Source organism: Nycticebus coucang, chromosome 2 (assembly GCF_027406575.1).
Source record: "Nycticebus coucang isolate mNycCou1 chromosome 2, mNycCou1.pri, whole genome shotgun sequence".
Lineage (NCBI taxonomy): Eukaryota > Metazoa > Chordata > Mammalia > Primates > Lorisidae > Nycticebus > Nycticebus coucang.
In genome coordinates, this window is record NC_069781.1 from 14,294,984 (window position 1) to 14,319,748 (window position 24,765).

The 24,765-nt window shown below is 39.8% G+C and overlaps 1 protein-coding gene and 1 non-coding gene across 5 annotated transcripts in view; both read left to right on the plus strand.

Annotated features, from left to right (window-relative positions):
• The window catches only part of RC3H2 (ring finger and CCCH-type domains 2), a 73,097-nt gene that overhangs the window by 17,907 nt on the left and 30,425 nt on the right, over positions 1–24,765 (plus strand). For all 4 annotated transcript variants that reach the window (XM_053563148.1, XM_053563173.1, XM_053563156.1 and 1 more), the window contains 5 exons: positions 8,778–8,953; positions 13,299–13,499; positions 13,978–14,110; positions 14,227–14,345; positions 16,373–16,485. In XM_053563148.1, the coding sequence (XP_053419123.1) occupies positions 8,778–8,953; positions 13,299–13,499; positions 13,978–14,110; positions 14,227–14,345; positions 16,373–16,485 (742 nt within the window). The remainder of the gene's footprint in view (positions 1–8,777; positions 8,954–13,298; positions 13,500–13,977; positions 14,111–14,226; positions 14,346–16,372; positions 16,486–24,765) is intronic.
• Positions 13,779–13,889, plus strand: LOC128580324 (small nucleolar RNA SNORD90). The gene has a single exon (XR_008378620.1). It is a non-coding gene; the product is annotated as a small nucleolar RNA SNORD90 (small nucleolar RNA).

Here is a 24,765-nt window from a genome sequence, read left to right on the forward strand (position 1 = left end):
TTTTGGCCATTGTAAATTGAACTGTGATAAACAGTCTAATACAAATGTTGTGAAGGAAACTTTTTTTTTTTTTGTAGAGACAGAGTCTTACTTTATGGCCCTCGGTAGAGTACCGTGGCATCACACAGCTCACAGCAACCTCCAACTCATGGGCTTAAGCAATTCTCTTGCCTCAGCCTCCCGAGTAGCTGCGACTACAGGCGCCCGCCACAACGCCTGGCTATTTTTTTGTTGCAGTTCAGCCAGGGCCGGGCTTGAACCCGCCACCCTCGGTATATGGGGCCGGCGCCCTATCAACTGAGCCACAGGCGCCGCCCATGAAGGAAACTTTTTAAATAAATGACATTGGGACTACTGGATGGACATGTGTAAAGAGACAAAATTGGTACAGTTCTTATGCCTTAGGCTACATAAATTATAAGCAAGCCAGAAATACTTAAGATTAAAAAATAAACTATAGGGCGGTGCCTGTGGCTCAGCGGGTAGGGCGCCGGTCCCATATGCCGGAGGTGGCAGGTTCAAACCCAGGCCCGGCCAAATTAAAAAAAAAAATAATAATAATAAAATAAACTATACAAGTAATAAAAACAAATAAAAGTGAATTCCTTTATATTCTGAGAAGAGGGAACATTTTTCTAACTTTGTCTTATTATCTAGAAACAAAGGAAAAAATTTAATATTTGACTATAATTTAATGTTTAATTTGTATTGCAGAAATTATAAGCAAAGTAAAAAGGCAAATGGGGGAAATATTTATAAATTGTATAATCAATATACAGAGGGCTCATATAACAAATATATGTGAAGTACTTTTTTTTTTGAAACGGTCCTATATGTCGCCCTTGGTAGAGTACCCTGGTGTTTCAGCTCACAGCAACCTCTAACTCTTGGATTTAAGTCATTTTATTGCCTCAGTCTTCCAAGTAGTTGGGACTAACTACAGGCACCGCCACAATGCTCAGCTGTTTTTTTGTTGCAGTTGTCATTGTTGTTTAGCAGGCCTGGGCCGGGTTCAAACCCGCCAGCCTTGGTGTATGTGGCTGGCACCATACCCACTGAGTACGGGCTCTGCCTTATGAAGTACTTCTGAAAATTCTAGGAAATAGACCAGCCCAGTAGAAAAATTAACAAAAGATGTAAGTAGACAATTGATAGGAAAAAAGTAATGCACATATACAGAATTAGCCTGGAGGACCACTTGAGGCCAGGAGTTCAAGACTAGCCTGAGCTAGAGTGAGACTCCCTAGTCTTTACAAAAAATTAACTGGGCACACTGGCACATGTCTATAGTTCCAGCTACTCAGGAGGCTGAGGCAAAAGGATTGTTCAAGTCTGGAATTGGTGGTTGTAGTAAACTATGATCATACCACTGTATTCCACCCTGGGCAACAGAGCGAGACCCTATCTCTTTAAAATATATATTTTGTGTTTATATATGTGTATGTGTGTTTGTATTTATATATATTTTACACATATATGTGCACATACATATTATACTGAATTACTATTTCTCACCTCTTAGTTTTGTAGAGTCTGAAAGCTTGACATTATATTCTGTTGGCAGGGCTATGGGGAAATAGGTACTTGCATCCAGTAACAGTGGGAGCAAAGTGGTACAAATTTTTAAAGAGAAGAATTTGGCAATGTCCACCAGAATCACCTATGCATTTAGTCTTTGGCCTACTATTACCAGGATCTGTCCGAAAGATACAGCAGTACAGAAAAGTATAGAATACGTAAAATTATAAAAGCACTGTTCATGAACGCAAATGTGGAAGAAACCTGAATATCTAAGAATAAGATATTGATGTAATAAATTATGGCATGTCGTCCTTTGAGTGGAGTACTACTATGCAACTGTCAAATGAGGGTGTATGTATTCTGCTAGAGTATATTTTCCAAGTACATTGGTATGTTAAAAATGTTTTTTAATAGTTCGACGACGTGGTGGACCCCTGTCCTAGCTACTTGGGAGGCTGAGGCAAGAGAATCGCTTAAGCCCAAGAATTTGAGGTTGGTGTGAGCTATGATGCCATGGCACTCTACCCACTGCAACGTAGTGAGACTTTGTCTCAAAAAAAGAAAGAAAAAAAATTTTTTTAAGATAGCAAGGGGGAAGGTGAAAAAAATTTTTTAAAAATGCAGAATAGGGCGGCGCCTGTGGCTCAGTGAGCAGGGCGCCGGCCCCATATGCCGAGGGTGGCGGGTTCAAACCCAGCCCTGGCCAAACTGCAACAAAAAAATAGCTGGGCGTTGTGGCGGGCGCCTGTAGTCCCAGCTACTCGGGAGGCTGAGGCAGGAGAATCGCCTAAGCCCAGGAGTTGGAGGTTGCTGTGAGCTGTGTGATGCCACGGCACTCTACCAAGGGCAATAAAGTGAAACTCTTGTCTCTACAAAAAAAAAAAAAATGCAGAATAAATTTTCAAAGGAAATAATGGCAGGGGCTCGGCCCTTGTAGCTCAGCGGCTAGGGAGCCAGCCACATACACTGGAGCTGGTGGGTTCGAATCCAGTCTGGGCCTGCCAAACAATAACAACTACAACCAAAAAATAGCCAGGCGTTATGGCAGGCGCCTGTAGTCCCAAGTACTTGGGAGGCTGAGGCAAGAGAATCGCTTAAGCCCAAGAATTCGAGGTTGCTGTGAGCTGTGACATAACAGCACTCTACCAAGGACGACATAGTAAGACTGTCTGAAAAAAACAAAAAAAAAAGACTTTACATACATATATTTGTTAAAACCACTAGGGGATAATTACCTTGCTGAGGCAAGAGAACCACTTAAGTCCAAGAGTTTGAGGTTGCTGTGAGCTGTGACGCCACGGCACTCTTACCGAGGACAACAGAGTAAGACACTGTCTTAAGGGGGAAAAAAAAGGAAATATGGCAGAAAAGATAAAATACTATTAACATTATATAGAGGAGGGACGAATGAAAGGAAAGGGAGACAGAAACTAGACCTCACTAACTGTATCTTGTTTTATACTTGGGAACCATGTAAGTTTTTTTTTTTTTTTAATTCTTTGTTCTATGTAAGTTTTTAATAGAAAAATCTTAAAATTTAAATAAAAACTATTAAAGCAAATTAATACCTAAAAATAAAGCTGATTTATATATCAAGTTGGTAGCATCTTTATGCTATACTCCGACTTAACATATTTGCACTTTTATATACTTACAGGAATATATAGTGAATCCTGTTTTTCATATTTCTACTGGTATTGTTATTTTGTGACTTTTTTTTTTTTTTGAGACAGAGCCTCAAGCTGTCGCCCTGGGTAGAGTGCCATGGCATCACAGCTCACAGCAACCTCCAACTCCTGGGCTCAAGCGATTCTCCTGTCTCTGCCTCCCAAGTAGCTGGGCCTACAGGCACCCGCCACAATGCCCGGCTATTTTTTGGTTGCAGCCATCATTGTTGTTTGGTGGGCCCGGGCTGAATTCAGTCCCGCCAGCTCAGGTGTATGTGGCTGGCACCTTAGCCACTAGCTCAGCCAGATGCTGAGCCTATTTTGTGACTATTTGTTTTTTTTTTTGAGACAGAGCCTCAGGCTGTCCCCCTGGGTAGAGTGCTATGGCATCATAGCTCACAGCAACCTCAAACTCCTGGGCTTAAGCAATTCTTTTGCCTCAGCCTCCCAAGTAGCTGGGACCACAGGTGCCTGCCACAAGGCCTGGCTATTTTTTGGTTGCAGCTGCTGTCATTGTTGTTTGGCGGGCCCAGGCTGAATTCAATCCCGCCAGCTCTGGTGTATGTGGCTGGCGCCTTAGCCGCTTGAGCCACAGGCGCCAAGCCTATTTAGTGACTTTTAAACAGATACAATAGGATAAAGCAAGTAATTCTATTAATGTCATTAGGAACCAAGGTTATCAGCATTTTAAAAAAGATATAAGTATAAAATCAAAAAATTTATTTATTTATTTAGAGATGGTCTTACTTTGTTGCTCTGGGTAGCGTGCCATGGCACCATAGTTCACAGCAACGTCAAACTCTTGGGCTGAAGAGAGCCTCTTGTCTCAACCTCCCTTGTAGATTGAGACTACATGTGCCCGCCACAATGTCCAGCTAAACATCAAAGAATTTAAATAAAACCTCTTCAGTCTTAAAATGTAAAATGTAAATTGGCAATATCAGTACAGGTTCATTTTTGTCTTTTTTTTTGGTTTTTGGCCAGGGCTAGGTTTGAACCCGCCACCTCCGGCACATGGGACCGGCACCCTACTCCTTGAGCCACAGGCACCACCCGGTTCATTTTTTTTTCTTTTAAGAAAATGCCAGTTTCGTAGGTCTGTCCTTTGAAAAGGATTAGAACTAGCTCAGCACCTGTAGCTCTGCAGCTAGGGCACTAGCCACATAACACTAGGGTTGGTGGGTTCAAACCCAGCCCAGGCCTGCCAAAAACGATGGCAACTACAACAAAAAAATAGCTGGGCATTGTGGCAGGCGCCTGTAGTCCTAGGTACTTGGGAGGCTGAGGCAAGAGAATCACTTAATCCCATGAGTTTCAGGTTGCTATAGCTGCGATGCCACAGCATTCTACCGAGGGTGACATAGTAAGACTCTGTCTTTAAAAAAAAAAATAAAAGGATTATAACCAATGAATAATCATAGCACCTTGATTGTGAGCAGTAGCTGTGTTATGTTTCGTTGTTTCTGTTTTTGTTTTTGTGTATGTTTAAAGTTTCCCATGAGACAAAGTTAAATTTAAAAATGTTTTTAAAATCTACATTGATGTATAATTTAAGAATGTTGCCTAAGAAACACTAGATTAGGTATCAAATCTCCTTTGTTCTATAACGCAACAAAAAGACAACTTAGTTTAAAAGTGGGCAAAGAACTTGAATAGATATTTCTCAGGAGAAAAGACACACGTGGCCAATAAGCACATGAAAAAATGCTGAGTGTCTTTAGTTATTAGAGAAATGCGCAGCAAAATCACGGTGAAATACCAGTTCACATCCACTTACTTGGTGGACCATGTTCTTTTGGAGACAGTCTCACTCTGTCACCATGGGTAGAATGCCGTGGTGTCATAGCTCACAGCAACATCAACATCAAATTATTGGATTCTAGCTATCCTTTTGCTTCAGCCTCTGGAGTAGTTAGGACTATAGGCATCTACCACTGCACCCAGGTAGTTTTTTTTTTTTTTTTCTCTCTTTTCTTTTCTTTTTTTTTGAGACAGAATCCCACTTGGTACCCTTGGTAGAGTACCTTGGTGTCACAGCTCCCAGAAACCTCAAACTCTTGGGCTCCAGCAATTCACTTGTCTCAGCCTCCTGAGTAGCTGGGACTACAGGGATCCACCACAACACCCAGCTGTTTTTAGAGGTGAGGTCTTGATCTTTCTCAGGCGTGTCTTCAATCTGTGAGCTCAGGCAATGCTTCTACCTCAGCCTGCCATAGTTCTAGGATTACAGGCATGAGCCACTTCACCTGGCCACTTAGTTTTTCTATTTTTTTTTTTTTTTTTTTGTAGAGACAGAGTTTCACTGTACCGCCCTCGGGGAGAGTGCCGTGGCGTCACACGGCTCACAGCAACCTCTTAACTCTTGGGCTTACGCGATTCTCTTGCCTCAGCCTCCCAAGCAGCCAGTTTTTCTATTTTTAATAGAGATGGAGTCTCACTCTTGCTCAGGCTGGTCTTAAACTCCTTAGCTCAGGTAATCCACCTGCCTCAGCCTCCCAGAGTGCTACGATTATGGACATGAGCCACTGCGCTGGGCCCCATGACCATAATTTAAAAAAATGGAAAATGATTAGGGTTGAGGATGTAGAGAATATGGGCCTATAAATAATGATGTACTGCTGTGGAAAATAATTTGATAGTTCCTTAAAAAATTAAACAGAATTTCCTTCCTAGGTATATACCCACAAGACTACTTACACATGAATGTTTATAATAACAGCATTATTCATAATAATGAAAACGTGGAAATAATTCATATGTCCATCAACTGATAAGTGGCTAAATAAAATGTTGCATATCCATATATAGACTACAGGGTGTCCCTAAAGTTGCCATACATAAGGAAAATAGGAAATTGTAGCTAAACATATCTTATAAAACATTCGTTACAAAATTTTATAAAATATTTGCAAAATATTCTCTGTGTTAGCCACCTCTTTGTAAAATTTTCTAATGAATATTTTATGAATAAAGGTACATTTAGTTACAGTTTCCCTTTTCCCTATGTATGGTGACTTTAGGAATGATTTTGGACTCTGTATTATCCCACCATATAAAAGAATGAAGTACTGCCGGGCGTGGTGGCTCACACCTGTAATTCTAGCACTCAGGGAGGCCAAGGCGGGTAGATTGCCAGAGTTCAGGACCAGCCTGAGCAAGAGTGAGACCCTGTGTCTAAAAACAGCTGGGCATTGTGGTGGGCACCTATAGTTCCAGCTACTCGGGAGGCTGAGGCAAGAGGATCACTTGAGCCCAAGAATTTGAGGTGGAACTCTACCAAGGGTGACAAAATGAGACTCTTAAAAAAAAATGGAGGGGCTTGTTTAGTGCTGCCCAAGAGTAGTAAAGGAGTGATTCTTCTTGTGTGTTCACTGGGCATGCTACATGTGGATGAACTTGGAAAATCCTATGTTAAATGAAAGAAACCAGACAGTGACTATAGGTTACCAGTGGCCTGTAGATAGAGGATGAGCAGTGACTGCTTCCTGGCTATCGGGTTTCCTTTGGTGTAATGAAAATGTCTTAGAACTAGATAAGAGTTGATAGTTGTACAGCATAGTGAATATACGAAATGCCTCTGAATTGCACACTTTAAAATGGTTAATTACATGTGAATTTTTCCTCATTTTTTAAAAAACTTCCTTAGTTCTAGCTCTATTGTTGTTGCTAACTAGGTATGTTACTTTAGGATAGTTACTTTTCTGTATCTCTGTAGCCTTACTTAGGAAAAGTGATTTGATTGTCAATCTAGATGATCCATCTCTCAGCTCTTCAGTTCCATTGTTTTGATTGATAGGCAGCTGTTTTTAACTTTTAATTTTGAAATAATTTCAAATTTACTGAAAAGTTAGTAATGCAGAGAATTTCCTCTATAGTCTTAATACACATTTCTAATATTTGCTATATTTGTTAATTATCCTGTTTCTTTCTCTGCTGCTTTAACCCTAAGACTTCAGTATATTTCCTAAAAACAAGGATATTCTCTTATGTAATAAGAGTACTCTAATCACAGTTTTAAAATTTAACATTTGTGCAGTATAATACTACTGTCTATGGTTCATATTTCAGTTTTGTCATCTGTTAAGAAAATATATAGTGTTTATGTACTTCTATTATGGCATCCAGTATAAGATCCATTGTATTTGTTATGTATTCTTTTAGTCTTCTTTTTTTTTTTTTTGAGAGTTTCACTTTGTCACCCTCAGTAGAGTGCCCTGGTATCATAGTTCATAGCAATATCAAACTCTTGGGCTCAAGCCATCCTCTTGCCTCGGCCTCCCAGAGTCTTAGGATTACAGGTGTGAGCCACTGCGCCCGACCATTCTTTCAGTCTTCTTTAATCTGGAACCATTTTTTTTATCACATTGATAATTCTCAAAGCATACAGACCATTTATTTATTCTGTACTTATGTATAAAGGCCTACTGTACTGATATATGTGTGGTAGTTGTCCTCTTTATGAAAACTAGGTCAACTTAAGGAGGTGGTCAACTGTGGAGGTTCTACTTTATTTCTTCTTTTTGTTGTTTGAGACAGAGTCTCACTTTGTAACCCTTGGTAGAGTGATGTGGCTGTCATAGCTCACAGCAACCTCAAACTCCTGGGTTTAAGTGATTCTCTTCCTTTAGCCTCCCAAGTAGCTGGGACTATAGGTGCCCACCACAATGCCTGGCTATTTTTTATTTTAGAGACGAGGTCTTGCTCTGGCTCAGGCTGGTCTGGATTCTATTTGCTCAGGCAATGCATCCACCTTGGCCTCCCAAGTGCTAGGATTACAGGGGTGAGCCACCACACTTGGCACTACTTTCTTTTTCTTTTTCTTTTTTTTCTTTCTTTTTTTTTTTTTTTTTTTTATTGTTGGGGATTCATTGAGGGTACAAGAAACCAGGTTACACGGATTGCATTTGTTAGGTAAAGTCCCTCTTACAATCTGTGTCTTGCCCACAAAAGGTGTGGCACACACCAAGACCCCACCCACCTCCCTCCTTCCCTCTACTTTCTTTTTTTTTAATTTACTACTTTATTTCTTAATTTAGGTTTGTCTGATATTCCCTCATGATTGCATTCAATTTATACTATATATCCCTGACTATAATACAACATAAATGAAATTAATACCTTCTTTGGGTATTGCATACAGAGGCTAATACCATTTGAAAATTATATACAAAGTGGTTCTAACAGACAAGGAAAAGTCTTATGCATAAATTACCATTATGTGCCTACTATGTGTCCTTTGCATATTATTGTCAGAGTAATTCTGTATATTTTATAAATTATTTTTTTTACCTTATTATCTTTCTCTAATTTACCATTAAATACCTACAAAAGATATTTTATTTAACGTCTCTTGACTTGTATTCTGATTGGTTGTTTAATAGAAGGTATATCTTCTTTCACTTGATTGTTTTTTAAATAAACTGTGTATGTGTGATATCTTCTTTTTGTACTAATTACAGATTGTGGGTAATGTACCACTGTAAACTACTGCCCCTGTAACAGACATAATTTGGGTAATGTACCACTGTAAACTACTGCCCCTGTAACAGACATAATTTGTCATGAACTCATGTTTGTTAATATTTCTAGCTATGCAAGAAGAGGCCTTGAAACTGGTATTGCTGGCACTAGAAGATGGTTCTGCCCTCTCAAGGAAAGTTCTGGTACTTTTTGTTGTACAAAGACTAGAACCAAGATTTCCTCAGGCATCAAAAACAAGTATTGGTCATGTTGTGCAACTACTGTATCGAGCTTCTTGTTTTAAGGTAAGCAGTAAGCATCTATCTAAGGTAAGATGCTACATGTGAGATAGAAGCTTCTTCGAATTCAAATTATCCAGTTTAGAGAGCCCAGAAATGCAAAATGCTTGTAGGAGTTGAGAGGAAACTTTTTTCCCCTACTGCATTGATTAAACCTGTTAATATCACCTGTCAGTAGTGCCTGTTACTAACTATTGGTAGAATAAGAGTATAAATATGAAGGTTATCAGTGACAGAATAGAACATAAGAAAATAGTTTGATAAACTTGACTCTGACCAAGTAAAAGTGTAAAAATGGATAGTAAAGTGAACTAAAGAAGCCTAATAATTCATTTACATTAAAAAGGAGTCAGGAACTATATTAAAAACTTCATAGGAGTAGGTAAACTTTGTAACCCATTATTATTGTTATCTCGTTCTCCATAGTGATTAGATTAAAGCCTTTAATCTGAAAATGGCCTATATGTCATCTTAGAAACAAGAAAGAAGTGGAAAATTGAGGAGTTTGCCCTACTCTACATTTAGGTATTGTTTTTTGTTTGGTGGAAAGGGCAGGGAAGAACTCGAAGATATTTTAAAATGTAGTTTCATTGGGGCGGCGCCTGTGGCTCAGCGAGTAGGGCGCCGGCCCCACATGCCGAGGGTGGCGGGTTCAAACCCAGCCCCGGTCAAACTGCAACAACAAAAAAAAAAATAGCCGGGCGTTGTGGCGGGCGCCTGTAGTCCCAGCTACTAGGGAGGCTGAGGCAAGAGAATCGCGGAAGCCCAGGAGTTAGAGGTTGCTGTGAGCCGTGTGACGCCACGGCACTCTACCCGAGGGCGGTACAGTGAGACTCTGTCTCTACAAAAAAAAAAAAAAAATGTAGTTTCATTGTCTAATAGGCCAGTGGTTGGTGACAAGTACTGAAAGCACGCTGAGTTCTTGCAGTTTCTGGATCTTACAAAACTGTTGTAAGTTGTTTGGTCTTGAGAAAGGCCCAAGGACTTAGAAAGAGAAAAGCCCAATGGTTTCTATGAAAGTAAAATAGCAAAATTTGAAACTGAAGATTATTTAGGTTATTTTGCTGGGCTTATAGCCCCAAGAGTGAAAATAGTATGGATAGAAAAAATTTTTTGGCACACTGTTAGTTTGAGGTAACTGATAATTGATGATAGAAATCTATTCAACTAAATTCATTTAAGTCCACTAATGTCTTGGACACTATCTGCCTCATACTCAAAAGTGTTTGATTTAATGTCCTTAGGGCAACAATTGAAATGAAATCTTTGATTTTTTTTTTTTTGTTGCAGTTTGGCCGGGGCTGGGTTTGAACCCGCCACCCTCGGCATATGGGGCCGGCGCCCTACTCACTGAGCCACAAGCGCCGCCCGAATCTTTGATTTTTTTAAACATTGTATTTTCGGCTGAGCAGATGAATTTCAGAAATGTTATGTTACCCTTAAGTGACTGACTGACTCTGTATTATTGATGTAATGGTTTATTTTTTTCTTATAGCTATCATACTGATTTATGGTTTATCATTGCCATACATATATAACTGCTACTAATATCTGATATTTGAATGACACTAGTTTAGAAAGTGATTTCAATTTTATGATCTTACTCTCACTGCCTTGGAGTTTAAAATGTTAAAGCAGGCTTCCTCAAACTGCGGCCCACGGGCCACGCGAAGCGGTGTGAATTGTATTTGTTCTCGTTTTGTTTTTTACTTCAAAATAAGATATGTGGGCTCGGTGCCTGTGGCTCAAGGGCTAAGGCGCCAGCCACATACACCTGAGCTGGTGGGTTCTAATCCAGCCCGTGCCCACCAAACAACAATGACGACTACAGCCAAAAAAACAGCCGGGCGCTGTGGTGGGTGCCTGTAGTCCTAGCTACATGGGAGGCGGAGGCAAGAGAAATCGCTTGAGCCCAGGAGTTTGAGGTTGCTGTGAGCTGTGATGCCACAGCACTCTACCCAGGGTGACAGCTTGAGGCTCTGTCTCAAAAAATAAATAAATAAATAAATAAGATATGTGCAGTATGCATAGGAATTTGTTCATAGGTTTTTTTTTTTTTTTTTTTGGCCGGGGCTGGGTTTGAACCCGCCACCTCTGGCATATGGGACCTGCGCCTTACCCGCTGAGCCACAGGTGCCACCCAATTTTTTGTTTTTTTTTAAACTATAGTCCGGCCCTCCAACGGTCTGAGGGACAGTGAATTTGCCCCCTGTTTAAAAAGTTTGAGGATGCCTGTGTTAAAGTAGTGTTGGGGTGAATAGAAGGATACCATGCTGGCATAACTGCCAAAAGGCCTCCCTCAGGTAGCGTTCATTTACTTTAAATAAACTGATCGTTGTCCAAGGTCTTTTCCTCATCTATATTGGGTTGGCCACCTGAAGTGCATAGATTACATTCTTTCCTCAGAATTACCTTAGCCAAAGTCACATACAATAAATCATTAGTTGTATTAATTCGTAATGAGAAATGTACTTCTTAAATGCCTTGTGATCTCATGTTGGAGGATATTTTCCTGTAAAAGAAAATCAAACCTTTTCTTGATGAGCATAGACTCAGAGAACAAGGGGAGTTCATGATTCTGATTTTTAGTGCAGTAGTTCTCAACTTAAGTTACACATTAGAATTGTATGTGGGGCCTTTAAAAATATACCTTGCTGGGCTCTATCTGGTTGAGCATATCTGAAGTGGGACTTGAGCACTCACATATACTTTATAATTATGTGGTCTTCCAGAAATTATGATTTTGATGCATGTTGTTAGCATCTTAATAGGACCAGGCCTGTTAACCATTTATATCTTTCTTCACTACTTAAATCGATGCTGCCCATACTGCCCTGTGTCATACTTGGATGGATGAATGCTACCACCATCTGGTTCTTTGGATTTGTTTTTATGTATTGGTTGAAAATTCTTCCTTTTGTTTCTTCAGGGTTCCTTTAAGTAAGTTATAGTGGAATATAGATTTTTGTGACTTGTAAGTTACACTCTACTTTGTTTTCTTTTTTTCTTGTGAGACAGGGTCTTCCTATGTTTCCCAGGTTAGTCTTGAACTCCTGGGATCAAGTAATCCTTCCGCCTCAGCCTCCCAAGCAGCTGGGACTACAGGCATTTGCCACTACACCCAAGTACTCTACCCTTTCTTAAATCATGCGTAGGATTGTGTTAATTAAAATTGCGCATGTCTCAAACTCCTCTGTAATATATGTGTAGATTACCAAAGAGAATTACTTGTGACCTATTAACTTTTAGACTTCCCTATCGTCTTATTCTTGGGGGGCCAACAATAGCAGTAAAAACAACCAGTGAAGTGGTCTGGAGGATATTTTACCAAATGAAGAAACTAGGTTATGAATATTTTGAATGATTAGTCCAATCTAAGTTTCTGAGCCTGGGCTAGCTTTAAGTATTCTGAGTCCTAACCAAGTTTCAGTTATCACTATAGTCCTTAGCAAGTTTTAGTGGTTTAGGAATAAGTGTGTATTATTTATTACGGAAATTACATAGCCAGATACCTTCATGTTTGGATTCTTAGACAACTTTACTAGGACGTGTGAAACTCTTAACTTCTGAATTTATGTTTTCTATCACTTAAATAGAGATTAAAGCTATATAGATATGTAATGTCTATGTGGCAGACGGTTTCTTAATCATCATGTGGTAGTGCTGATACATGCCTACCCAATATGGGAGTTCTTGTCTATCTTTTATCTATCCTGTACTACTACCAAATTTAAAATATAAATTTGATCATGTCACTCTGCTGAAAAGTCCTCATTATCTTTACATTCCCTTCAGGATACTGTCCAATTTCTTACCATAATATACAAGGCCCTCTTTAATTCTTCCCTCGCTTGTATCTTAGCCTTTAATTCTGTGTACTGTGTTCTTTCATGTTTCTGTTTCACTATTTCCTGCTCTTTTTGGAATTCTATTCCTCACCCTTCTTTGCCTGGGGAACTCTTATTTATTCCTTAAGACTCAGTTCATGTAGTTATCAACCGGAAGTATCCTTTTCTGAAATCCCTTTCCTCTCCTTACCAGTCAGATTTAATTGCTTTTTTTCAATATTACATAGAGCCTTAGAGAGTAGCACTTTCACTATAATTTTATTACAAGTCTCTTTCCTACAAACTGCTGAACTCATTGAAGACAAGGACTGTATATTTAGTTAGGTAAGTTCTGTTTTGTTCTAAAAAGGATTTGTCATGAGGGCATTATCTTTGTAGCTTATTTTTGTGGTGTCTGATATGTGGTAGGTGTTCTTCTATCCTGAAAAGAAGAAATGAATTGGTTGAGGGGAAGAAAAGCAGATTAATTTTGATGAATTTTTCTTTTTCTTTTCAACTTTTAGGTTACCAAAAGGGATGAAGACTCCTCCCTGATGCAGCTAAAGGAAGAATTCCGAAGTTATGAGGCATTACGTAGAGAACACGATGCCCAAATTGTTCATATTGCTATGGAAGCAGGACTTCGTATTTCACCTGAGCAGTGGTCCTCACTTTTATATGGTGACTTGGCTCATAAATCACACATGCAGTCTATCATTGATAAGGTTTGTAAAATTAAGAGATGCTAATTTTATAACACCGTTCTTACACTGAAGAGTATTAGAATATTCTAAAGAAACTAGAGACTAACATTTGTAGATTCCTCTGTTTTTACATATCACTTCTATAAATGATCTTTTTTCTTTTTCTATTTTAATTTTTCAAAATAAACCAAAAGATACAACAGGGAAACAAATACAGGATATTAGCATAAAAGCAGCTATGCTTTACAAAGTTTTAAGCTTGTCTACATTTTGATCCCAGAGAGCTCTAATACAGCTTGTAATTAAGTTTTCTAAGTGTCTAATGATGAACTTCATAGGGCAGATTCTGAGGTGAAAACGTAATTCATCCTTGATACCCCTACTATGGAATCTGAAGACACTTTGAAAACCTATTAAATATGTTGATTAATTAAAAACATTTGATTATAGATGTGCCATAAGAACCAGAATAAAAACTGTTCTCATTTCTGTTTGTTAGCTGCAATCTCCAGAATCATTTGCAAAGAGCGTCCAGGAATTGACAATTGTTTTGCAACGAACAGGTGACCCAGCTAATTTAAATAGACTGAGGCCTCATTTAGAGCTTCTTGCAAACATAGACCCTAATCCAGGTATGTGGAAATATGCTCAATTGCTTATACTTTTTCTACCTTTGAGGTAAATAACACAAGAGAATCATTGCTAACATTCTTAACCTCCTCCCCATCCCTTTGGTGGCTTATTTTAGATGCTGTTTCACCAACTTGGGAGCAGCTAGAAAATGCAATGGTAGCTGTTAAAACAGTGGTTCATGGCCTTGTGGACTTCATACAGAATTATAGTAGAAAAGGCCATGAGACACCTCAGGTAAGTACATTTATTACACTTCTGACTGCTGTTATTCTTAACATAGTTTCATCCTGAACTTCTTGGACAGCTCTCACTCTGTTACCCAAGCTAGAATGCCATGGTGCCAGTTAGCTCACAGCAACCTTAAACTCTTGGACTCAAGTGATCCTCCTGTTTTAGGCTCCTGAGTGCCTAAGACTATAGGCATCTGTCTAATTTTTCTATTTTTGGTAGAGACAGAGTTTCACTCTTCCTCAGGCTAATCTTGAACTCCTGAGCTGAAGAAATCTTCCCTCCAGGGCAGGGGTCCTCAAACTTTTTAAACAGGGGGCCAATTCACTGTCCTTCAGACTGTTAGAGGGCCGGACTATAGTTTAAAAAAAAACTATGAACAAATTCCTATGCACACTGCACATATCTTATTTTGAAGTAAAAAAACAAAACGGGAACAAATACAATTACACCGCCGCATGTGGTCCGCTGGCCGTAGTTTGAGGACCCCTGCTACAGGGCCTTACAGAGTTCTAGAATTAGAGATGTGAGCCACTGAGCTCTGCCCATTCTAAAAAAGCTATTTGGTTGGACTTGTGACTCTAGTCTCTTAAGTTTTTATTGTCTGTTCTTTTGGGAGAAGCTCAGTTTAGTGTACCTAATAGCATTTCATAGCATAGCAAGAGTTTTGAGGGTATCTTGAATATAGTTCACTTCATTATATAAGGTTTTTGACCAAGTATTTGTCATTGATTCCTTCTAAACATTTTGTCTAATTGCTTTTTACTGTGGGAAATTGTCACTTCTTTTCTCCATTGCTATCACTCAAATGAATTTCTGTTTGTAAATGTAATGGAATTAATTTTCAAGATATTTTCATTTTCATTGCACTTTAGAAGTTAAGTTTAAACAGGGGGCCAGTTTATAATCCTTTGTTGTAATAACTTACATTTGTTAGTATTTACATGTATTATTTCTAGTTATCACAGCCAACTACAGGTAATTACTCTTCCTAAGCTAAAATTTAAAGAGGTTAAATAATAAATATAAGGTTACGTTGTCAGTAGATGACAGAGCTGAGATCAAACCTACTCCAAAATCTGTGATCTTTCTACACGTCTATCCTTATTCTATTAGAGGACATTAAAATCTCAAATATTAACTGAAAGATGAATGTTTTTATCTTATTAGAGTCATAAAAATAAGAGTGACATTTTTGCTTTTTATGCAAATTATAGCAGTTATGTTGAGTTTTTATATTCTGTATTATTTGTGTGAACTTAGTGTAAGCCTGATAAGAGAGCTGTGCCCTCACGTTGACTAAGGGATACATGAATCGGTACTTTTTCACTGTCAGAGGGACTATTTCTACATTTCCTGGGAGACTGGGTAGACAAAGCTTATGGCTTTATTTTTTTTTTTTTTAGAGACAGAGTGTCACTTTTTTGCCCTTGGTAGATTGCCGTGGCATCACAGCTCCTCTTGGGCTTCTTTTTTTTTTGGTTTTTGGCCGGGGCTAGGTTTGCACCTGCCACCTCCGGCATATGGGACCCGCGCCCTACTCCTTGAGCCACAGGCACCGCCCTCCTCTTGGGCTTAAGTGATTCTCTTGCGTCAGAAAGCTTATGGCTTTTTTTTTTTGTTTTTTGTTTTGCAGTTTCTGGCTGGGGCTGGGTTTGAACCCGCTACCTCCAGCATACAGGGCCAGTGCCCTACTCCTTAAGTGGTTTTTAAAATTCTTTGTTTGATTTTGGTATCAGACTTTCAAAGGTACCAATACATTTTTGTGAAAATTTTTTCATGGGCATTCTGTTGACTGAACAAATAAATGGACATGGCAGTTGAACCAGTTTGAGATTATCTTTAAAAAGAATGTCTAAAATGCCAACTTCGGATGGGCTGCATAATTCACAACTAGAATGGAATGGTAGTTGTTTCAGCACAAGAGTTATTTGTCCGATGTGAAAAAGAATTAAAGGTGTAATCATAAAATTCTTAAGCCCCAAGACCGAATACCAACTAGAATCTTCACATTTTCATTTTACTTTTTGTAGCCTCAGCCAAACAGCAAATATAAAACTAGCATGTGCCGAGACCTGCGACAGCAAGGAGGGTGTCCACGAGGAACAAATTGTACATTTGCCCATTCTCAGGAAGAACTTGAAAAGTAAGTTTTGAGAATCCTCTTTCATATGGGTTTAAATTTTGTTACAGGAATGTCTTATACACTGCTAAAATTTGTGATGAGTTTAAAAATTGCCAATAAGTTCACGTTGTAAAGTTGTTTAGGTTACAAAATAATCTTTCTTTTGAAACCATAAGATTAATCTAGATGCAAGATTAACATGATAAGTGAATTAGAACCTTTATTTAAGTTTTATATTTTGAGACATTTTATAGCTATAATCCATGTTTCTGCTCAGCACCTATGCAGAATGAAAATATCCCTCTGTGTAGTCTTTTTTTTTTTTTTTTTTAATTGTTGGGGATTCATTGAGGGTACAATAAGCCAGGTTACACTGATTGCAATTGTTAGGTAAAGTCCCTCTTGCAATCATGTTTTGCCCCCCCCCCCATACCTCTGTGTAGTCTTATTTGCTTATTTGTTCAATTAAGCGTTGCTGCAAAGTTCCAGGCAAAATGGTAAAGCATACATATTTTCCTGTTGTGGCTTTTGTTTTTTTGTTATTTTTAATTTAATTTTATTTTTTTAATAGAGCCAGACTCTTAACTGTTGCCATGGCTGGTCTTAAAGTCCTGGGCTTATGTGATCCTTCTGCATTGGCCTTCCAAAGTGTTGGGGTTACGGGCCTGTGCCTGGTTGCTTTTGGTCTTTTCAGTATTCTGTTTTCTGTCATCTTTTGTGTTTCTCTTCTACTGTAGGAAACCTCTTTTTCTTTGTCCATTTATTCCAAACATAAAAGATACAAGCTATAGTATGTACTATCCGATTATCTAATTTTTGTTGTCTTGTTTTTGCACCCAAACTTTCATTATCAAAACCTCATCAAACTTCATCCCCACATTTCTACTGAACAGGTGGCCTGTGTTCAATTCTTACTGGGTACTTCCATTTTGATTTTAGACACTTTAAACTCAAACTGAGCTAATCATCTTCTCCACACCCCCTCCTCAACCCTCCATTCTGATTCCTGTTTAATTGGTAATTGTGTTCTGCCAATTCAGTTTCCTAAATATTTCTGAACTTTCTCTTTTTTCCATCCTTCTAGTCCAAGCTGTCATCCCCTTTTATTGATCTACAGTTGCCTCCTAACTAGTCTTTTTACATCTACTGTTGTCCACTCCTTCTCTCATTATTTCTCACAAAATACAAATCTTTTTTTTTTTTCTTTATTGTTAAATCATAGCTGTGTACATTAGTGCAATCAAGGGGTACAATGTGCTGGTTTCATATATAATCTGTAATATTATCATCAAACTATTCAACGTAGACTTCATGGCATTTTCTTGGTTATTGTATGTAGACATTTGTATTCTGCCTTTAGTAAGTTTCACCTATACCCATTCTAAGAAGCACCGTAGGTGTGGCCCCACCCATAACCCTCCCTCCACTCTAAACCTCCTCCCTCCCTTCCCTTTCCTTGGCCCTTTCCTCATAGTCTTGTGCTATAGTTGGTTTATAGCCTTCATGTGAAAACTATAATTTAGCTTCATAGTAGGGCTGAGTACATTGGATACTTTTTCTTCCATTCCTGAGATACTTGGCTAAGAAGAATAAGTTCCAGCTCCATCCATGTAAACATGAAGGAGGTAAAGTCTCCATCTTTTTTTTTAAGGCTGCATAATATTCCATGGTATGCTTGTACAACAATTTGCTAGTCCATTCGTGGGTCGATGGGCACTTGGGCTTCTTCCATGACTTAGCAATTATGAATTGGCCTGCAATAAACATTTTGGTACAGATGTATTTGTTATATTGTGATTTTTGGTCTTCTGGGTATATACCTAGTAAAGGAATTATAGGATCGAATGGCAGGTCTATTTTTAGTTCTCTAAGTATTCTCCAAACATTCTTCCAGAAGGAGCAGTGTAGAAGTATACCCTTTTCTCCACGTCCACGCCAACATCTCTGGTTTTGGGATTTTTTTATGTGGGCTACTCTTACTGGGTTAGGTGATATCTCAACGTAGTTTTGATTCGCATTTCTCTGATGATTAAGGATGATGAAATTTTTTTCATGTGTTTGTAGATCATGCATCTGTCTTCTTTAGAGAAGTTTGTCTTCAAGTCCCTTGCCCACCCTGAGGTGGGATCACGTGTTCTTTTCTTGCTAATACATTTGAGTTCTCTGTGGATTCTGGTTATTAGACCTTTGTCGGAGGTATAATCTGCAAGTATTTTCTCCCATTCTGAGGGCTATCTGCTTGCTTTATTTACTATGTTCTTGGCTGTGCAGAAGCTTTTTAGTTTGATCAGGTCCCAGTAGTGTATTTTTTTTTTTTTTTTTTTTGTAGAGACAGAGTCCCACCGCACCGCCCTCGGGTAGAGTGCCGTGGCCTCACACGGCTCACAGCAACCTCCAGCTCTTGGGCTTAAGCGATTCTCTTGCCTCAGCCTCCCGAGCAGCTGGGACCACAGGTGCCCGCCACAACACCCGGCTATTTTTTTGTTGCAGTTTGGCCGGGGCTGGGTTTGAACCCGCCACCCTCGGCATATGGGGCCGGCGCCCTACTCACTGAGCCACAGGCGCCGCCCCCCAGTAGTGTATTTTTGATACTGCTTCAATTGCCTGGGGAGGCCTCCTCATAAAACATTCACCCAGGCCAATTCCTTCAAGAGTTTTCCCTGTACTTTTTTCAAGTATTTTTATAGTTTCATGTCTTAAGTTTAAACCTTTTATCCAGTGAGAGTCCATCTTAGTTAATTGTGAAAGGTGTGGGTCCAGTTTCAATCTTCTACAGGTTGCCAGCCAGTTCACCCAGCACCATTTGTTAAATAGGGAATCTTTTCCCCACTGAATGTTTTTAATTGGCTTGTCAAAGATCAAATAATGGTAAGTAGCTGGATTCATCTCTTGGTTCTCTATTCTGTTCCAGACATCTACTTCTCTGTTTTTGAGCCAGTACCATGCTGTTTTGATCACTATTGATTTATAGTGCAGTCTCAGGTATGGTAGCGTGATTCCTCCAGCTTTGTTTTTATTGCTGATTAATGTTTTGGCTATTCAAGGTTTTTTCTGATTCCATATAAAACAAAGTATTATTTTTTCAAGAGCTTTGAAATATGACAATGGAGCTTTAATAGGAATTGCATTAAATTATTTATATTGCTTTGGGTAGTATAGACAATTTAACAATTTTGATTCTTCCCAGCCATGAGCATGGTATGTTCTTCCATTTGTTGACATCTTCAGCTATTTCCTTTCTTGAAGTTTCATAGTTCTCTTTGTAGAGATCTTTCACGTCCCTTGTTAGGTATACTCCCAAATATTTCATCTTGTTTGGCACTACTGTGAAAGGAATAGAGTTCTTGACTGTTTTTTTGGCTTGGTTATTGTTGGTATATATAAAGGCTACAGATTTATGGGTGTTGATTTTGTAGCCTGAGACACTGATGTATTTATTCCTTGATTGCTTCTAAATGTTTTGTAGTAGAATCCCTTGTTTTCCAGATCATATCTGCGAAGAGTGAAAGTTTGATCTCCTGTGACACTATGTGGATACCCTTGATCGCCTTTTCTTCCCTAATTGCAATGGCTAAAACTTCCATTACAATGTTAAAGAGCAATGGAGACAATGGGCAACCTTGCCTGGTTCCTGATCTAAGTAGAAATGATTTCAATTTAACTCCATTCAATATGATATTAGCTGTGGGTTCGCTGTAGATGGCCTCTATTAGTTTAAGAAATGTCTATTCTATACCAGTTTTCTTTTTTTTTTTTTTTTTTGTAGAGACAGAGTCTCACTTTATGGCCCTTGGTTGGGTGCATAAATATTAATAATTGAAATCTCATCATATTGAGTTTTACCTTTAACAAATATGAAGTGTCCATCCTAGAGTATAGATGACCAAACCTTTACCTTGAGTTTATATTTGTCTTTTAATGTAAGATGTGATTCTTTTATGCAGCAGATATCTGGCTTGAGTTTTTGTATCCAGTCAGCCAACCTGTGCCTCTTTAGAGGACAATTTAAACCATTCACATTAATTGAGAATACTGATAAGCCTTTCGAGAGTCCCGTGGACATTTTTAATCCTTTTGTGACTGTGGAAGTTGGAGTTTGATCAAAATTTTCTGGGTGGGTTTACTTTTGTGATGGAGGATTATGCTCGTCTTTATGGAGGATAGGTCTGAGAATATCCTGGAGAGCTGGTTTATTTATAGAATATTTCTTCAACATGTGAATATCATTGAAGTATTCAATTTCTCCATCATAAATAATACTGAGTTTAGCTGGGTACAGGATCCTGGGTTGAAAGTTATTTTGTTTTAGGAGTTTAAAAGTCAATGACCATCCTCTTCTAGCTTCAAAGGTTTCAGCAGAGAGATCTGCAGTTATTCTAATATTCTTGCCCTTGTAAGTTGTGGTTTTTGTTCGTCTGGCTGCATTCAGAATTTTCTCCTACATATTAACTTTAGTGAAATTAATTATGATGTGTCTGGGGGATGTCTTATTTGGGTTGAGTTGGGCTGGAGTTCTGAAACTGCTATCTGAATTTCAGAATCTGTTGGCATGTCTGGAAAGTTCTCCTTCATAATCTCATGGAGAAGAGACTCTGTGCCTTGTGAAGCCACTTCGTCACTTTCGGGGATCCCTGTGAGACGAATATTGGTTTTCTTCGAATTATCCCAGAGCTCTGTGAGAGAGTGATCTGTTTTTGCCCTCCATTTCTCTTCCTCTTTGAGAGTTTGGGAGCGTTTGAAAGCTTTGTCTTCAGTGTCAGAAATTCTTTCTTCTGCTTGCTCCATTCTTTTACTGAGGGATTCTACTGTGTTTCTGAAATCTTTGAGGGCTCAAACTTCTTGTCTCAATGTGTCAAAATCTTTGGTCATTTGGTCTTTGAATTCGTTGATTTCTTGAGATATCTTCTGGGTTATTGCTTGGAATTGTAATTCGATCTTATTTGCTATCCAGATTCTGAATTCGATTTCTGACATCTCAGCTATTTGTGCATGTGCTGTGTCTGCCCCATTGTTCCTTGGGGGAGTTGATCTACTCTGATTATTCATATTGCCAGAGTTTTTCTGTTGATTTCGCCTCATGATTGCTTTTCACCATTGCCTCTGGCCGTCCTCAGAGTTGGGGAGGTGTCTCTCCAAGATTAGACCCCAGCAGGATCACTCCATTGTTACTGGATCTTTGTAGGGAGTGACCCTGTGTAGTTCCTCTGGGGCTGCCCCAGCCGGGGAGTTCTGGTTGTGGAAGCAGCTCCAGAGTGTGACACATCCGGATCCAGCAACAGGGCCAGAGGTGGTGCACACGGTTCTGAGAGTGCCTGGCGCCCAATGCCTTTGGCACAGAGAGCCCATGGCTCCAGTAGTCACTGGCCAGGAAAAGGGTTCTGCACAGAGGCAGGGAGGGCTCCAGACGGCACGCAGCTACCAGAGTCCCTGGCCAGATGAGTGGGCCCGTATGGAGGCAAGGAGGGTACAGGAGGGAGGACACAGGGTTGCACGGCTCCTGGTCAGGGCATGCAGAGGCCTGGCTGGTCCAGGGCGCGGGTTGGGGGTCATGGCACAGCTCATATGGAGGTCCGGGCGGCGCAAAGCCTGGAGTTTGAGGTTGCTATGAGCTGTGACGCCACGGCACTCTACCCAGGGCAACAGCCAAGGCTCCAGTGTGCCAAAACCGGTCTCACTGTGCCCCTGAGGGTTAATGCTGTTAGGCAGCTCAGTCCCCGTCTTTTGGCTGCTCAGTCTCTAGGTTACTAGCTCCCACCCGATCCTTCTTTGCGACCCTGAGGGCGGAGCTTGCCCGTGCAATTCTCTCCCAATGGGTCCCTGCGGCCCACAGCTGAACACTATTAGCTCCGTCCTGCTCAGTGGCTCAATCTGGGGCCCTAAACAATGCCCAAAGTTCTCTGCACTCCTGCTCAAGCTCTCCCCAAGGCAGTTCAACTGAGTACCAAGTCCAAAAACACCAAAACGGTTCACAGGTAAGGCCTTTCCGGTTTGCAGTCTCACTGCTGCTTGTACTTACGGCTGCCAGCGGGATTAGATTTATCAAACACACACAACTACTTGCCAGTTTCCCACTGTTTTTGTCCTCCTCGTGGGGTCCAGAAGTTCCTTGCTGACTCCCTGTATCCTTAAAGGGATGATTATAGGCAGATCCCACCAGCCAGAGATGCCTGGAGTCTTATCTCCACAGACTCACCGTGCCCTGTTGCAGGGAAGTTGTTACTCGGCCGCCATCTTGGATTGTTCTCTCAAAACAGACATCTTTTAATGCACAGATTTATTCACATCACTCCTCTGCACTTGAGTATTTGATAGTTCCTCTCTTGTGGATAAAGATATAAAATACTTATATCTGTAAGATCTGTAAGACTTTGTGTCTAACCTATGCCTGCCTTTTGGATATCATCTCACAACACTTTCTAATTCTGCTATATATTCAAGTCACACTGAGCTTCTTTCAGTTCCAGGAAGACACCATGCTCCTTCCCATTTAGGTCTTTACATAATGCTGTTCCTTCTAGCCTTGCCCTTGAGACCTTTCTTTTGCATAGCTTGTCCTTCATTTTTTCAGAGCAGTCCCCCCCAATATTTCAAAACTAACCAGGTTCCTCTTTGTTGCACCTTTCACTATTATAATTAATTAAGGGTCTGTTTTAGAAGTTGACAAACATTTTTGTAAAATCTAGATAGTAAATATTTTAGGCTGTGTGGGCCACACAATCTGTTACAGCCACTCACCTCTGCCATTATAGCAAAAAAGTAACCATAGAAAAATGCATAAAATGGACATGACTGTAGAGTTTATTTACAAAAACAATTTATAGAAACTATCGCCTGATTCTGATCTGTTTATTAAAATGTTTGCCAACCTTACTTAAGTGTAAGCTCTGTGGACTTTGTATCTATCTTGTCTACTGTTGTTGTCTTTTCCTTGGTGGCTGACTCTGGGCCCTGCACATAATGAGCTCTACATTAGCAATGGTGTGGTAGAAGATATGTGTGTATGCAATAAAAAGAGTAGCAACATGCTTCTCTTCTTGATTTTTTTCCTCTTCTTGAAAATCCTAGAGAGGCTACCAGAGCCTAGGAAAAAAAGATAATGTTTGTACCCAATGTAACTTCTTCTGCGTACAGAGATTCATATCAAGATAACTTTTTTTTTTTTTTTTGAGACAGTCTTAACTATGTCACTCTCCGTAGAGTGCTTGGGTGTCACAACTCACAGCAACCTGAAATTCTTGTGCTTAAGTGATTCTCTTTCCTCAGCCTCCCAAGTAGCTAGGACTATTGGTGCCGCCACAATGCCCTGCTACTTTTTTTTGTTGCTGTAGTTGTCATTGTTTAGCAGGCCCAGGCTGGGTTCAAACCCACCAGCCCTGGTGTATGTAGCCGGCACCCTAACCACTGAGCTACAGGCACTGAGTCCCTATCAAGATAACTTTTGAGAATTTAGGAGATATATTCAGCTTGTCCATCCCTGAAAGAGAGCTTTTTAGATGAAATACAGCTCTTTAGAGTACCTTGCTTAGAGGCAGTTAGACTAGAAACACGGAAGAAACTGGCTTCGTTGCCATTCCACACTCAACTGGTTACCCTATCTCAGCAGTTCTCAACCTATGGGTCAAGACCCCTTTTTTCCATTTGTAACAATGTGGCAGTTAGGAAGGTTGAGAACCACTGCTCTAGCTGAAAAATCCTCTCTTATGTCTTTAAGCTGGCTTCTATCTATAGTACCTACTTCAGAACTTTATTGTCTCTTACCAGACTTAGTAGTCATAAAAAAATAATAACAATAGCAAATTAATTGGTCACATTTTGTAACAGGTACCGTTTTAGTGTTTTGCATGTTAACCCAATTTATTTATTTTTTTTGCAGTTTTTTGGCTGGGACTGGGTTCAAACCCGCCACCTCCAGCATATGGGGCTGGTGCCTTACTCCTTTGAGCCACAGGCGCCACCCTTCAGTGACTTATTTTAAATAATAGGATCTTGCTCTATTGCCTAGGCTAAAGTACACTGGCATCGTCATAACTCACTGTAGCCTTGAACTTCTGAGCTCAAGCAATTCACCCACCTGAGCTTCCTGAGTAGCTGGGGCTACAGGTGTACATCACCATGCCCAACTGTTTACTTTTTATTTTTATTTTGTAGAGATAGGGTCTCACTCTGTTGTACAGGCTTGTTTTCAACTCCAGACCTCATACAATCCTACCTTGGCCTTCCAGAGTGTTGGGATTATAGGCACGAGCTACCACACTTGCTCTTCAGTGGCTTTTAATGTAGTTTTTCTCTGTGTCTCAACTT